The sequence below is a fragment of the Alosa sapidissima genome, chromosome 24 (genome assembly GCF_018492685.1).
Source record: "Alosa sapidissima isolate fAloSap1 chromosome 24, fAloSap1.pri, whole genome shotgun sequence".
In the NCBI taxonomy this organism is placed as follows: Eukaryota; Metazoa; Chordata; class Actinopteri; order Clupeiformes; family Clupeidae; genus Alosa; species Alosa sapidissima.
Window position 1 is genome coordinate 7,741,326 of NC_055980.1, and position 14,601 is coordinate 7,755,926.

Sequence of the window (14,601 nt, forward strand, 5' to 3'; positions counted from 1 at the left end):
GGTACTTAAAAGTAATGGTACTTAAATGGTATATTAATTAATGAATTAATGAATACATTATATCATCTGCATGTTAGTTCAGGTGAAGTAAGGTCTGACCCAAAACTAATTGCAACTGAATTACCCCCCACGCATTTTTATATTTCAATTGGTGTTCTAAACACCATAGTAAAAGTCCATGACAATCCAGTTAGTGGAAATATGTTAAAATTAGTGATTTTTTAATGCATTATCCTTCAGCAAAAACAGTAGGGCTCTGAACCTAACATGGATTTTTATAATCTTGCATTGTTCAGGAACATTCTTTTATTTTTAGTTCTGTCTTATGCTTGCTCTTGCTTTGACACTTCTCCACGCTCTCCTTAGTGAATTTCTTGGGTTTATTTCAGACTGGTTTGTTGCAAAATTGGTGTCTGTTTTTCATTTTGGCCCTTCAAATCAATGGAAATGGGTGTTGAGTCTTCACACTGTCTCTATTTAAGACTCAACACCCATTTTCTATTGATTTGAAGGGTGGTTTGCTACATGTCTGACAGTTGCACAAGCATACGGACAAGCACATTCAGGACTAAAGGTCAATGAACACTGGTAGTTCGCTGGCACTGGGTTTTAAACTTAGCCAACAATGTTGTGCAGGCTATAATACGCACATCTGATTGTGATTGTAGTCCTCAGTGAACAGCGGCAGCTTGCTGGCGCGGGAGAGTTCTCACATGCACAAAGCTATGGATCAACTGGTGACGTCCAGACTATAGGTCTGAGGTCTGTCCATGTTGGCAAGGTAACCTTTGAAAGGGGCAGCCTTAGTCAAGAACAAAATTATCATCACATGAGGGGTCATGTTCATGCATTACTGAATGGGCCCACCGGGACCAGGCCCAAGGCCCCTAGGACTCAGGGGGCCCTTAAGCTTCTATGTGAAGTCGCTACTATCACTGAAAGTTATGTTATTCACCCCTGATATCTGAATGGGGCCCCTCAGTCAAATAATAGGGTTATTCACCTCTACAGAATGGGTTCCCTCAGTCAAATAATAGGGTTATTCACCCCTACAGAATGGGTTCCCTCAGTCAAATAACATAGGTGAGGCTATGTGTGATATGTCATAAAAGGGTCCCTCAATCATATACCATGGGTTATGTTATTCACCCCTTATATCTGAAAGTGGCCCCTCAGTCAAATAACACAGGTTACGCTATGTGTGATATGTTATAATAGGGCCCCTATTTCACCCTGCACCGCCTTTTCATGTCTGTGCCCAGGGGTCCAGTGACTCATAATCTGTCCATGGATGTGGGCCAATACAATGCAATATAATGCAAACATAGGAGTAGACATCACTTTTTCAGTGTTTTCATGTTTGGTTCAAGAGATGTAATGTAAAAAGCATAATTTGGTTGTGGTGGTAAAGTAGGTTGCCATGGTGATTCTTGAGGTGTTTATGATGTTGTGTATGGTGTCATTGAAATCCTTGACCATCAAAACATAGGAGTAGGCCTAGACAGGGATGGGCAAAAATACATCAAAATGTACAAATAAAATATAAATACCCTAATTTTAAGTGTATGAAAATAAACTAATGTACAACTACAGTAGCCACACCATGTATGAAAATAAAAAACAGTATTTTGTATTTTGAAAATACTAAAAAATAGGCTACTCTTTAAAGGGAGCATGAAATCACTTGTAAACCTTCCACATCTGTCTATTTAATCTATTCCTTCATCACTGCACTGACTGTTTGAGTGCAAGAGCTTTTCTCTGCCTACGAGAAATGCCCTAAATCTGCAAACAGTCAACAGATCAACTATGCTGACCTGTCTGTAACATCTCATAGCCTACTTGTAGCAAAGGGAGAGAGCAATGACCCCACCCGGTCTTGAACCCAGGTCTCCAGGGCACTAACCCTGAAACTTGACCGCAACACCAAAAAGCCAGGCCCGTTGGTATGGCAGTCAGAGCGCATACTCAACTGTAGTGACGGTACTCCGTCACACTGCCCTCCCCTTCGGGAAGCTTGCCCATGCACTTCACGCACACTGGCGTCCCTCGTGCAAACATCAGCCGTACTTCTCCCATCCCAGGGTGCCACACACACAAGTGCTTCACCCATCTCTGGGGTCCCTCACACAGGGGTCAACCTATCCTGGCGGTCCCTCATACGGCTTACACACTGGGCAAGCTTCCGATGACCTCACGGCAAGCCATCCCACTTCTGACACCATACTGTATGTAGCGAAGGGAGAGAGCAGTGACCCCACCCGGTCTTGAACCAAGGTCTCCGGGGCACTAAACCTGATACTTGACCACAACACCAAAGAGCCAGGCCCTTTGGTATGGCAGTCAGAGCGCATACTCAACTGTAGTGACGGTACTCCGTCACACTACTGTATCAGAGATGAACTCAAGAAGTCGTAACTGAACTTGTCAAGTGATACAAACTAACCAGCGATTCTACTGAGAGCCACAGAATGTGAGCTTAAAGCAACCCAATGCAGTTCTATTACCTTAAAATAATAGCTTCAAACTCATGGTACACTGACATATAATATCAGTCAGTCAATACATGCCCAGAATGATATTGCACTGTAAAGCTGTGTAAAGCTGTTGATCAGGTAGGATCATGACCCTTTTAGTTGGTTTTAACTAGCTGGGTACTGTGTAAGCGCTAAATTATATTGACACCAATGGGCATATGGATGATTCATTTTTTAGCAATGTTGCAGGGAACCACGTAATGGTTTCATATTCTGCTGATTCAAGAAACTGATGGTTAAAATTCTAAAGAAACTTGAGGTGGGTGTGGGGGGTGGGGGTTATTGGGTGTGAGAGCAACCTACACATTGCTCATCTTGCACTAGCCTAAGTCAGGACCAGTCAAAGATAGATAGATAGATAGATAGATAGATACTTTATTGATCCCGAGGGGAAATTCTGTAGAAGGACTGTAGAAGATAAATATATACTAAATACTAAATATACTAAAATACAAATTATACTAAATAACACAATTCTAAAAAAAAAACAGTATCCACATAGTGGGTGATTAATCAAACAAGATGCGCTTGCAATGACTGAGGCAGGGACTGAGCCTGTGATTCTCTGTGCATAAGGTAAGGTAAGGCAAGGTGCTCTGTGTGAATGAGTTTCATGGTGATGGTGCAAATGAGTAAGTCAAACAATGCAACAGTGCAAGAATAAAGTGTATATTTATATATATATATATATATAACTATATTAAGGAAGGTAAGTGTGATCACAGTTCGGCTGTGGCATGGAGGGAGAGGTTGTGCATATGTGCTAATATAGCACGCAAACAGTGAGGCTACATTCATTTTGCACTTTTATGATAACCAAAAGTAGGTTTACCAAAAATATTTGGCAATATTTCTAAACTACAAAAAAACACATCTATAAAGTATTTTTGATACAAAATACAAAGACATTTTCTTCAACCCAATCAAATACAAATCACAAAATACTATTTTGTATTTGAAATACCTATTTTTCACATATCCCCTGTAGGCTACTAAAGTTCAGTAAAACTGCCAAAGGTACAGTTTTTGACCTATGCACCATCCATGGATTTTCATGGACTTTTGGTATGTGACATGGGAAGGTTTTATTTCATGAACTGAAGTTTTGAGTTGGGTGAATTTTTTCTCACAGATTGTTGTAGACCAGTGTTTCTCAAAGTGTGGTCCGGGGACCACGGGTGGTCTGCAAGCTATCCCAAGTGGTCGGCGGGCAGACATGGAAAAATCTAATATAGATGAGTTGTTTGCCATTTTGAACCAACTTGTATGTAAATCCAAACAGTTCTGCAACACTGCCTATGTAAGCTACGCCAGTTTAAATCATATGAGTCCTCTGATACAATAAGCAAGGTTGTTTACTGAGTAGCCTATGCCTATTGTGTAATATAGCCTACTGTTGAACTAGGTCTACTGTTTTTTTATAGCTACAGTATGTGGTCCATGAGGTTTGTATTTATTGGTTAAGTGGTCCTTGGTCTGAAAAAGTTTGAGAAACACTGTCCTACACTATTTTGAATGGTCCACGTCAATAGAGGGCGCTAATGGTATAAATCTTACTTTAGAAAGTAACTGTCAGTATCTGTGGTGAGTCTAACGACAACCTTACGCAACATCCTGCGAATTCAAAACAGATCAGAACAACAGTACATGTTGCTTTCACGCGCCGATATAGCCTGCATTTTGTATTTTAAAACAATGCAAAAGTAAGAGGGTCGATATTAAATATGGCCCATTTCAGGAAAGAATACAATTCGGGTCTTGATTGGATCAGAGATAGCAAATCTTGATTTTCAACAACATAACTTGCCTGTGCATTGTATTGAACTCTTGCTAGCTCGCCCTGTGAAAAGGGACAATTGTAGCCTTTGACAGTTGCATGTAGCCTAGCGTGTACAGCTCAAAGCCAAAAAATACGATGGCGGGTCCTCTCTTGGAGTATGAGACAGAGATGTTTTTGAGCCTCTTCACCACGGACGGATTATTGGTGACAGCAGAGGGACTAGGCATCGACCGAATTCTCCTACAGTTCTTGAGAGTGTATTCCGAGGAGGGAAGTCTGGTCCTCCTCCTCAACACAACTGAACCTGAACAGGTAACGCAAACGTTATATTTCACGAAAGGCCATCTGTGTTTATGTGTTGCATGCTCTGTTCAGTAGACCTGCACGAGCCGGTAGATCTGTTCTGGTGAGCAGTGCACTGGCTTGTCAGTCAAGTAGTTGTGGTTTGTGCAGCCTTTACAAGTTGCAGACTCATGCGAAATATGTAAAGTGTTTTTGTAATCATACATACCAATTATTACAGGAATACTTCACGGAACAACTCCGCGCTGAGGGGGTGAGCCACCTTCCGAGAACCGTGACCAGCGAGGTACAGGGCAGCGAACGCTATGATGTTTACACGCAGGGTGGGGTTCTCTTCGTCACCAGCCGTATCTTGGTCGTGGATTTCCTCACAGAGAGAATACCTGCCCACCTTATCTCAGGTTTGCAGTTCTTTGTTAATATATTTGCCATCATGATTCAGTGGACAATATTTGAGAAATATTTTATAACATATGAAGGGTTATGAGCCAGCAGTGTTCACATTAAGGCGCCTACAAGTCTCCTGCGCAGTTTAATCACAACTTCTATGTGGAAGGCCATTAGAGCCAAAACACATGAAAGGGAGAGAGAGTCGCTCTCTTCTTGTCACTCTACACTGTCCTATCTATATAAAGGAAACTACAAAACTGAAATACCTCCCTCTGCTACATCATGGCAAAGATTGATTATTGACCCTTAGACACAATGGATGCATTTGTGATGTTAATGATACATTCACATGAGCTCAGTGAGACCTACATGGTTCAAAAAGTCTTGATCTGATTGATTATGGGTGCATCTCAATTCTCTATTTGTCCACCCTCCCTTCCTTCCTTCCTTCCTTCCTCCTGTCCTAACCCCTTCTAATTCATTTTGTGAAGGAAACGAGGAATTAACGATAGGAGGATGGAGGAATGAAGGAGAGACAGATACATATGAGAAATGAGATGTCTTGCTCACTCCCGCATCACTTTTACTGATGATGCGGCAAAGCATCACCTCCTAGGTTAGAATAAACAGACCATTGTTACACACAAATTGCAGAGAATATGAGCTTATACCAAAGCTTAAAAATATCTTATGAACATGGTGTATCCCCACTTGTAGACCCTGATAATGAGGTAATGTTTGATAGTTCTCGAGACATGAATGAATAGTTATTATGACCGCCGCGCTAGCGAAGTGGCAGTCATGTAGGTTTAGTCAGTGTTTTTTTTTTTTTTCAGTAATTTTGTCTCAACGATTCCCAGGACACTGAATGACTGGGCCGCTCCGTCGCCCACCCACCGCACCGGACCCTCCAAAAGGAGGGTAGGGCGGAGACAGTTTCCTGTGAATATCTCGAGAACTGTAGGGCCTAAGATGACCAAAGTTTTTTTGTATGTTGGTCTCAAGGGGCCATCTCAATCCATTCCACAACCATATAGTGGTATAGCGCCACCTAGTTAAAAATAAAAAATGAAAAAGCAAAAATGAGGTGTAAAAATAATCGCAGATATCTTTGGCTTGCATGTTCAAAACTGCACGAAATTTGAAGTGTATGATTATTATGACATCCTCTGAATGCATGCCAATTTTCATGTAACTCTGTTCTTGGGGGGCCATACAATAAATTAATTTATGTGTACATTTAGGGGCATAAGGGTGCGTAAGTAAAAAAAAAAAACGCGCAACTAAGCTCTTTCCAGCCTGCACGCATTCTGCCCTTCACTTAAGTCTGTCATTTACATGCCATGAAGCCAGTTATGCGCTTTTGGAGGAGCTACTCTACTGTATGCTCTTGCACGCATTCTGCCACTGACTTATGTACCTTTCCAGCTTCACACACACACGCACGCATGCACATAAACACACGCACACATACACACACATACACACACAGGCATGCACACACACAGAAGCACATGCACGCACCGTTTCACCTTGACAGCTTGGACCAGTGAGTGCACAATTCCGACTAAAAAAAAGCTTCCGCGTAGGATGCTCTTGTGTTTCCTCGTGTATCGGCCCTTCCACTTCTCTCCTCTTCGTTCTCACCTCCTCTGGTTGCAATTAGAGAAATGAGACATCCTCAATGACGTCAAGCTTTGAACGATTTTCGGGACACAGCTAGAGGACCGAGGAAAGAGGCCTCATATAGATGTTTGAGATCCAGCCATTATGTCTCCACTACATATTCCAATATGCCTGATGTAGACTGACTTGTGCTTACACTCAGGGATCTTGGTTTATCGGGCCCACAAGATCATTGAATCATGTCAGGAGGCCTTTATCCTGCGGCTGTTCAGGCAGAAGAATAAGACTGGTTTCATCAAGGCTTTCACAGACAAGGCCACGTCCTTCTCCTCGGGCTTCTGTCAGGTGGAACGTGTCATGAGGAACCTCTTTGTCAAGAAGCTCTTCCTGTGGCCCAGGTAAACGAGCAGTTGTGCCAAGCTTCTGTGTGTTCACCATATTGTCCTCAACTTTTGTCCTTTATAGTGTTCATGTCCGTCTATGGCAGCTAAGGTTCAGATTTCGTTTGAAAGGGACAGTATTTAATCAAGCATGCTAACTCTTCTCCTTCTACAAATACAATTCACAGTTTTGATTTCAAAATAGGTCACATTATGCAGACCATTTCACCCTGTACCTGTTCACATTCTAAATATGTATGATTGTGTGTAAGCATGTGGATATATACATTGAAAGTCTGAATGTAAGTGAGTGTGTGTCTGTGTGTGTATTAGATTCCAGGCATCTGTGAAGTGCGTGCTGGACCGCCACAAGCCAGATGTGGTGGAGCTCCATGTGGCGCAGACGCTGGCCATGCGGGCCATCCAGAGCTCTGTGCTGGACATTTTGAACGCCTGCCTGAAGGAGCTGAAACGCTACAACCCCAGCTTGGAGGCCGAAGACCTCTCCCTGGAGAACTCGCTTGGCACTGCGTTTGAGAAGGTGGATGGGTGTATGGGGGTGTATGAATGGACATGGTTGAAGAGAATGGTTGATTCTAACAGAAAAAGGCTATCAGAAATTATGCAGAACTTGTGTTGAAATGCAGTGCTGTGCAAGTTACCTATATCATGAATAGATCTCTTTGTTGTCATGGCCTTAGCTGCATTTCAAATTGAAGGGGTTTAAGGGTAAGGTACTAGAGGAAGACCGATTAATTGGTTGGCCGATTAATCGGGCCGTTTTTTGGCATTTTTTAAATAATCTGCCTATATGTAAGGGATAATGGATGACACGCCATTCGACTATACAAAGTTAATACATGTTATAGATGGTAAAACGGCCCAACATCTAGAAAAGTGTATTAACTTTGTATAGTCGAATGGCGTGAAGTCCATTATCCCGCTTATTCCACTGTTGCCACTTGCATCTTGTTCATTTCCTGGAAACGTTTTAATCTCTAAAACTGTATTGTTTGTGGAACTACTTCTTTCCGGCACATATCAACAAATTTCTCAACTTGCAGCACAAACTGCCGTTACTAGTTCTAAAAGGATGGTTGCTATGGCTAAAGTTAGTTCCATCTCTACTGTTGTCAAGCAGGCATATATCAGGATTCTGATGAACCTTAGCTTTGAAACATCGCTATTTTACTTCGCCTACATGTCATTTAACTAGCTAAAATCCACGTCCGTCATATGCTACAATGTTACTATGTTCTGAACGTCCTTATTTTACAGCTTGGATGCAACGTGACAGTTCATTTAAACTTAACAAGTTCGGCGAATTAATATACAAGTGTGATGCGGCCAACAAATTGGATCTACTTCATAGGTGTGCAGATAACATACGGTTAATACACATTCTAAATTACGCAGGACAATGGGGAAGTATATTAAGCCACCCAGTGGTGTTGTTGCTGTGGAACATGTGTGACACATGGGTACCAGCAGACTTCAGTCAGAACTTTTGGAAGAGTAAATCGGAAAAGCATAAATCATTGAAAGGCTTATCATTCGTTAACATGCAAATAGAGAGAGGGCGGTGGTAGCGTAGTGGTTAAGGAGCTGGGCTAACATGCAGTAGCCAGAAAAGGTTGTCAGTTAACCTCTAAACTGTACATGTAACTGATCCAGCCTAAATATGGTAATTGTATAAAGATAAATGCCTTGTTTTGAAGTGTATAGAGAAATTGTTCTGTAACAGACCGGTACCATTTTAGCAGCAGAAACACATTGACTGAACCTCACTAGTTAAATGTTGCACTCTATAGTCAGATAAGATGGTGGATGGGTATAAGATACTTGACAGTGGTTTATTTTGACAGAGTTGAAGTAACCTTCTTATCTTGTGGTGCTCTGTGGTACATTCTACATTACTGATTTTATGGACATTTTTGTGTCTCACACTGAGCTTGGGAGTTCTTTTTTCCCCCCAGACTGTTCGTCATTATCTGGATCCCTTATGGCACCAGCTGGGAGCCAAGACCAAGTCTCTGGTGCATGATCTGAAAATCCTGAGAACCCTCCTCCTCTACCTTACCCAGTACGACTGTGTGACCTTCCTCAACCTGCTGGAGTCCCTTCGTTCGAGCCAGAAGAACTTTGGAAGCAACTCAGGTGAAGCTTTGTCATAAGAGGTTTAACGTGTAGTTAAAAGGACAATATCGGCCAAAGACTGATATTAGGGATGCGGAATATGGCCTACACTAAAGATATAATGATTTCACATATTATAAATGATTATAAATTCATTATAATTTATCTTAAAGACCCATTCCAGCCAATAATTAACTCACAAAGCTCATCTTTGTTCTTTTTTGTTTTTATTTATTTAATGGAAAAAATCCTGACATGGCCTTGAAATGGCTTGCATCTCTACACTCTCAGCCTGGTTTCTGCTGTGAAGGGCTAATTGACCCTGCCCACTGGTCACAACTTCACCTGTTTGCATTATGGAGCTCCCATATGCATCTCTAACCTTAAGTAGACTTAGATTTACACAATGCTATACAATGGCAGATTCTAATGTTGGAGTAATTCAGCCAAGGTCGCTTGCAAGTTGATGCATCAAAATGGTAATGTATTCATTTTCTATTGCTTTGTACAACATAAGAAACTCATCATACCATAATAGATAGGCTCTGAACTCGGTTTGACAATGTTTTCAAACAGCAAACAATATTATGCAAATGTCAGACAGCTAACTCTGACACATTACAAAAGGAAAGGGCCATTAGACTGCTTATCTTGTAAAGCTAACTGTGCAGATGCATCTCTCACAAAAGCTTTTTTCCGAAATGATTCGGAAATCTCCACCCCATGAGTCAGTCAGGGTTGAGTCTCATTGTTACGTAACGTAAGCCAGGGTGTTTTACTGTTTATTTCGCTCATGATATGTGTCACACAAAAATAGCATATAACAGACACATTTAAAAGGTTAGAAAATTGAATTTGCTGGAGGGGGTCTTTAAAAAAAATTACTTTTGAGAGAGCTGCAGTGCATTCGTATCCAAGTGCTCACGGTGACCTGGGTTTGGATCCAGTCTTTTCTTGATCCCATCCCCATCTCTCTCTCCCACTTGCTTCCTGTTGCTCTTCACTGTCCTATCTGGATAAAAGCAAAAAGCCCAAAAATATATTAAAAAAAATACATATCACCTTAATTTATGCCTTTGGAACATATGTATGTCTGTGGCAAATATGATTGACTTAGACAATATCAGTTTTAATGTTGGTATGAATGCAGATATTTGTATATTCTGTGTTCTTCATAATATAGTGACACAGTGTGACATACTTGATATGCTATGATAAAATTATTTCTGATTGGTAAGAGATTTGAGATGTGTGTATCAGTAGATTTTCGGCTAATTGTGCGGCCTCAAAAGATAGCAGTCTTTCATCTCGACAGGATGGCTCTTTTTGGACTCCAGCAACTCCATGTTTGTGAACGCTCGTCACCGTGTCTACAGCATCCCCGAGGCCAAGAAGAGGCAGAAGGTGGGGGAGGAGAAGGAGCAGAAGAAGCCCACTCCCGGTACAGCACTTCCCAGACCCTTTTATCCATCACTCTTTATCTGGTTTTCAGAGAACTCCCAACGAAAGCTCAAGGCGACTGTAAAAGTGATTTGGTTAGCACTTCAGGGTTCTGCTCCCGGCAAAGCTGCTTTGATATGAGGTATTTTGTCAAAAGTGATGCAAATGAGTCTAACTGCTTTTAAAAGTAGCTTACTGGGAGCTATTGGGGAGAGGGAAAGGGCACTCTGAATGAAATAAGTGCTCTCTGAAGGCGCAGGCACGGTTTCATGCACTCCTGAAAGTCATTTCTATTTTTGGTCTCATAGTCTCAGCGTTACCATTGTGTCTGTGTTCTCAGATACTGCTGACTGTCGGTTTGGGACGCACTGTGTCACCTTTGAGTGATTTGCGTGTGTGTGTGTGTTTGTGTTTGTGTTTGTGTGTGTTTGTTTGTAGTGGAAGTTAAAAGAGTTCTGGTGCTGGAGAGGAACCCTAAGTGGGAGGCTCTGTCAGAGGTGATGCGGGAGATTGAGAAGGAGAACAGCAGCCGGGAGGATACTCCAGGTCAGACACACATCTGCAATTTATTTATTTGTGTGTGTGTGTGTGAGGTGATTGTTTGCATAGACTTACTGTACGTGTGTGTGTGTGTGTGTGTGAATGCACATATTTCAAATACATGAAATGCATGACATTCATGTATGCGTCTGACTGTGTGTTGTATATAGACATGACTGCATTCATGTGTTCTGTAGATGTGTGTGGTATTGTGTGTGTGTATATATGTGTGTGTGTGTGTGTGTGTGTAATCTGTGTACATTCACTCTCATGCTGCAGGTCGGGTTCTAATATGTGCTAGCGATGACCGCACCTGTGCTCAGCTGAGGGAGTACGTTCAGCGTGGGGCCGAGGCCCTGCTGACCCGTCTGTACCACCGCACCATCGGGAAAGGGGAGGCCTTCACCGTCTCCACCTCGGAGCTGGCCAAACAAACCAAACGACCGGGCAACAAGGAGGGCCCCAGCAAGAACTCGAAGGGCAAACGGCCCAAAGCCAAGCAGGGAAAAGCCGGCGCCAAGAGCCCCCGACCCTCTCTCACCCTCACCCAGATGATGGGGAGGGAGGGAGAGGAGGATGCCATGCGCAGCGGAGGAGAGGAAGAACGAGGCAAATCGGTGGAGGGGGAGGAAGAGGAGCTGGAGGAAGAGGAGCTGGATTTGAATCTGTCCTCGGACTCCTACTACGGCATTCTCAAAGAGCCGCTGACAGTCATTCACCCGCTGCGGGGGTGCAGTGACCCCTACGGTCTGACACGGGTCCTGCACGAGGTGGAGCCCACCTATGTGGTGCTGTACGACGCCGAGCTCAGCTTTGTGCGTCAGCTGGAGATTTATAAAGCCAGCCGGCCAGGAAAGCCTCTGCGGTATGTGCACAGAAGTCGTCTGGTCTGAAGCTCAGTAGTCTCCTCTCAGCTGAATCTCAATCTCCTCATGGTTACTTGTTCTGCAATGAGTCACTGTGGGCTCTGAGGCCTCAATGCTTAGTGTCTGTGGAATCTGTATTTGTCCTTTGTTAAATTAGCTTGATGACTTCAGTTCTTTTTTCTCGACAGTCATATGTATATTTTCTTTCTCTCACCTGCAGGATACAGTATGTTATTAATTCAATGTTTTTAGTGGACTATATTTGATATTATTAAGGTTATGTTTTGATTATAATAAAAATATATTATTATTGTTAAGAGTATGTGTATAAATGTTTTATACATTTATATTTCATAAGTAGCCAGTTCATGTGCAGTATAATTTGTCTGGATGTCATGTCATTAGCATGCTGCTGGATAGCTCCATGTGATGATGGAACAGTGACTGCATTCATTCTGTCTGCATTCCAGGGTTTACTTCCTTATCTACACTGGCTCCACTGAGGAGCAGAGATACCTGACAGCCCTGCACAAAGAGAAGCAAGCATTTGAGCACCTCATCAGGTGAGCAGCTGTGCAAGCACTTCACTCATAATGTGTGGCAAATTGGAAAAAGCAAATTTGATCAAGTTGTCGCGCCTCAAAATTGCATTTTGTATTGCATTCTACATTACATTAACATAATCTGCAACATTTGGAAGCAAATTGAATATACATGGTCCTGAGGCTCAGATGTTTTTTTGTTTTTGTCACTAAATCATTTCTTGTGACGGCACAAACAGGGAGAAAGCTACCATGGTAGTACCCGAGGAGAGAGAGGGGAGAGGGGACACCAATTCTGATCTGGTGAGAAGTCAGGAGCCGGCCAACGCCACGACCAACACGCGCAAAGCAGGTATGCTCTTTTACTTCTTCATTTCGTTCTGATCCGCATTGTTCTGCTGCTATTTTGTTTTTTTTACTGTTCTTTGGGCTACAGTAGGGCAGGAGTTTGGCATAAGCCACGGTCACGGCCTTCACGCCAGACTACAACAGATATAGCTGAGCTCGTAAAACTTTCTTGCTATACTCATAAAACAAAACTGAGTGGAAAGTAGCTCTATTTTGCAGCACAGTTATTCTCCAAGCCAGTCTGCATGCCAGTGAAATGTGCTCAAAATAGCCATGGAGGTGTGCTGATGGTGATATTTTTAAGCTGACCATGTTTTAGCCCACACGGATGGACAGGTTTGCATCAGTTAAATAGGAATAACGTCGGCATAAACACTGAACTGTTGTACTCTTTATGAACGCTTCGACCCTCAGGTCATCAGGCAATACCACAGTCCACCCAGGTTTCTGTATCATGGTGACCTGTGTTCAGCACCTGAAATCAGTTTTTGATTGGATTTGCTGCTCCGTCCTTTCTTCACATCAGTTATGAATGTGTCCATCACTATTATGTATGTTAATAATGTATCTACTGTATTTGTTTCCTTCAGGGGGTCAGGAAGTGAAGGAGCCCACCCGCGTGATCGTGGACATGCGCGAGTTCCGCAGCGAGCTGCCGTCCCTGCTGCACCGGCGCGGGCTGGACATCGAGCCGGTCACACTGGAGGTGGGCGACTACATCCTGACGCCGGAGCTGTGCGTGGAGCGCAAGAGCGTGAGCGACCTGATCGGCTCACTGCAGAGCGGGCGCCTCTACTCGCAGTGCCTGTCCATGACGCGCTACTACCGCCGGCCCGTGCTGCTCATCGAGTTCGACCCTGCCAAGCCCTTCTCGCTGGTGGGGCGTGGTGACCTGCGGGCCGAGATCTCGGCCTCGGACATTACCTCGCGCCTCACACTCCTCACGCTGCATTTCCCGCGCCTGCGCCTCCTCTGGTGCCCCTCGCCCCACGCCACCGCCGAGCTCTTCCACGAGCTGAAGCGCGGCCGGCAGGAGCCGGACGCCGCCGCCGCACAAGCCGTCACCGCCGAGTCGGACACTGTCGCCGAGTCGGCTGACCTATACAACCCCGGGCCGTACGACATGCTGCTGCGAATGCCCGGCGTCAGCACCAAGAACTGCCGGGCACTTATCAAGCACGTGAACAGCCTGGCAGAGTTGGTCACTCTCAGTCAGGAGAGGCTGGCAGAGATCCTGGCCAGTGCCAACAATGCCAGGCAGTTGTACGAATTCCTGCACTTCACTTCAGAGGTCAGTGTAGGGCAGAAAGGGAAACGGTCTTAAACAGAACTATTGAGACCCTCAGAGAGGATGCTGCCATGAAGTGTTGAGGTTGCAGGTTGAGGGTAATTTAGAATCTGGCGGTATTTTATTACAGAATGATTTGGAAATTCAAAGCCATGTGGAATGTGGAATTAATGCCTTAATGTCTTCAGGCTCTCTAAGGACTTTAACTTAAAAGTTTTTCTATGTAAGATGGCAAAATGTTTCACACTGTGGTGTACATGCACTCGTTTAAAAATGTGTAGTAATTTTGTAATTTTGCTAAATTATTTTGTGAAAGTGCAGGACAAAATGAAATATGAAAGTGTTTTTTTTTATATTTTATTGTAGAATAAAATGTGGAAGCAGTATGAAAAGCATTTGGTACCAGATAATATTTTTACCTGCAT

General features: G+C 43.4%; 1 protein-coding gene across 2 annotated transcripts; it reads left to right on the plus strand.

Moving 5' to 3' along the window:
- Positions 1–4,134: 4,134 nt before the first annotated feature.
- Positions 4,135–14,571, plus strand: ercc4 (excision repair cross-complementation group 4). Of its 2 annotated transcripts, XM_042082601.1 has the most exons (12): positions 4,135–4,629; positions 4,841–5,021; positions 6,839–7,034; positions 7,350–7,557; positions 8,993–9,173; positions 10,468–10,593; positions 11,031–11,138; positions 11,412–11,997; positions 12,469–12,561; positions 12,780–12,892; positions 13,479–13,642; positions 14,180–14,571. In XM_042082601.1, exons 1-12 carry the CDS (start codon positions 4,453–4,455, stop codon positions 14,210–14,212), a joined length of 2,166 nt encoding a protein of 721 aa, XP_041938535.1. In that variant the 5' UTR covers positions 4,135–4,452; the 3' UTR covers positions 14,213–14,571. The 2 variants fall into 2 exon arrangements, with proteins under 2 accessions (XP_041938535.1, XP_041938533.1); XM_042082599.1 differs by having other exon boundaries at positions 13,479–14,571.
- The last annotated feature ends 30 nt before the right edge of the window (positions 14,572–14,601 follow it).

Bases quoted from the DNA above. Each gene is read 5' to 3' on its own strand.
- ercc4 (XM_042082599.1), top strand. From the start codon at position 4,453: ATGGCGGGTCCTCTCTTGGAGTATGAGACAGAGATGTTTTTGAGCCTC. The intron at 10,594-11,030 runs GTACAGCACTTC...GTTTGTTTGTAG, and splicing joins GCAGAAGAAGCCCACTCCCG to TGGAAGTTAAAAGAGTTCTG. The intron at 11,139-11,411 runs GTCAGACACACA...CTCATGCTGCAG, and splicing joins CAGCCGGGAGGATACTCCAG to GTCGGGTTCTAATATGTGCT.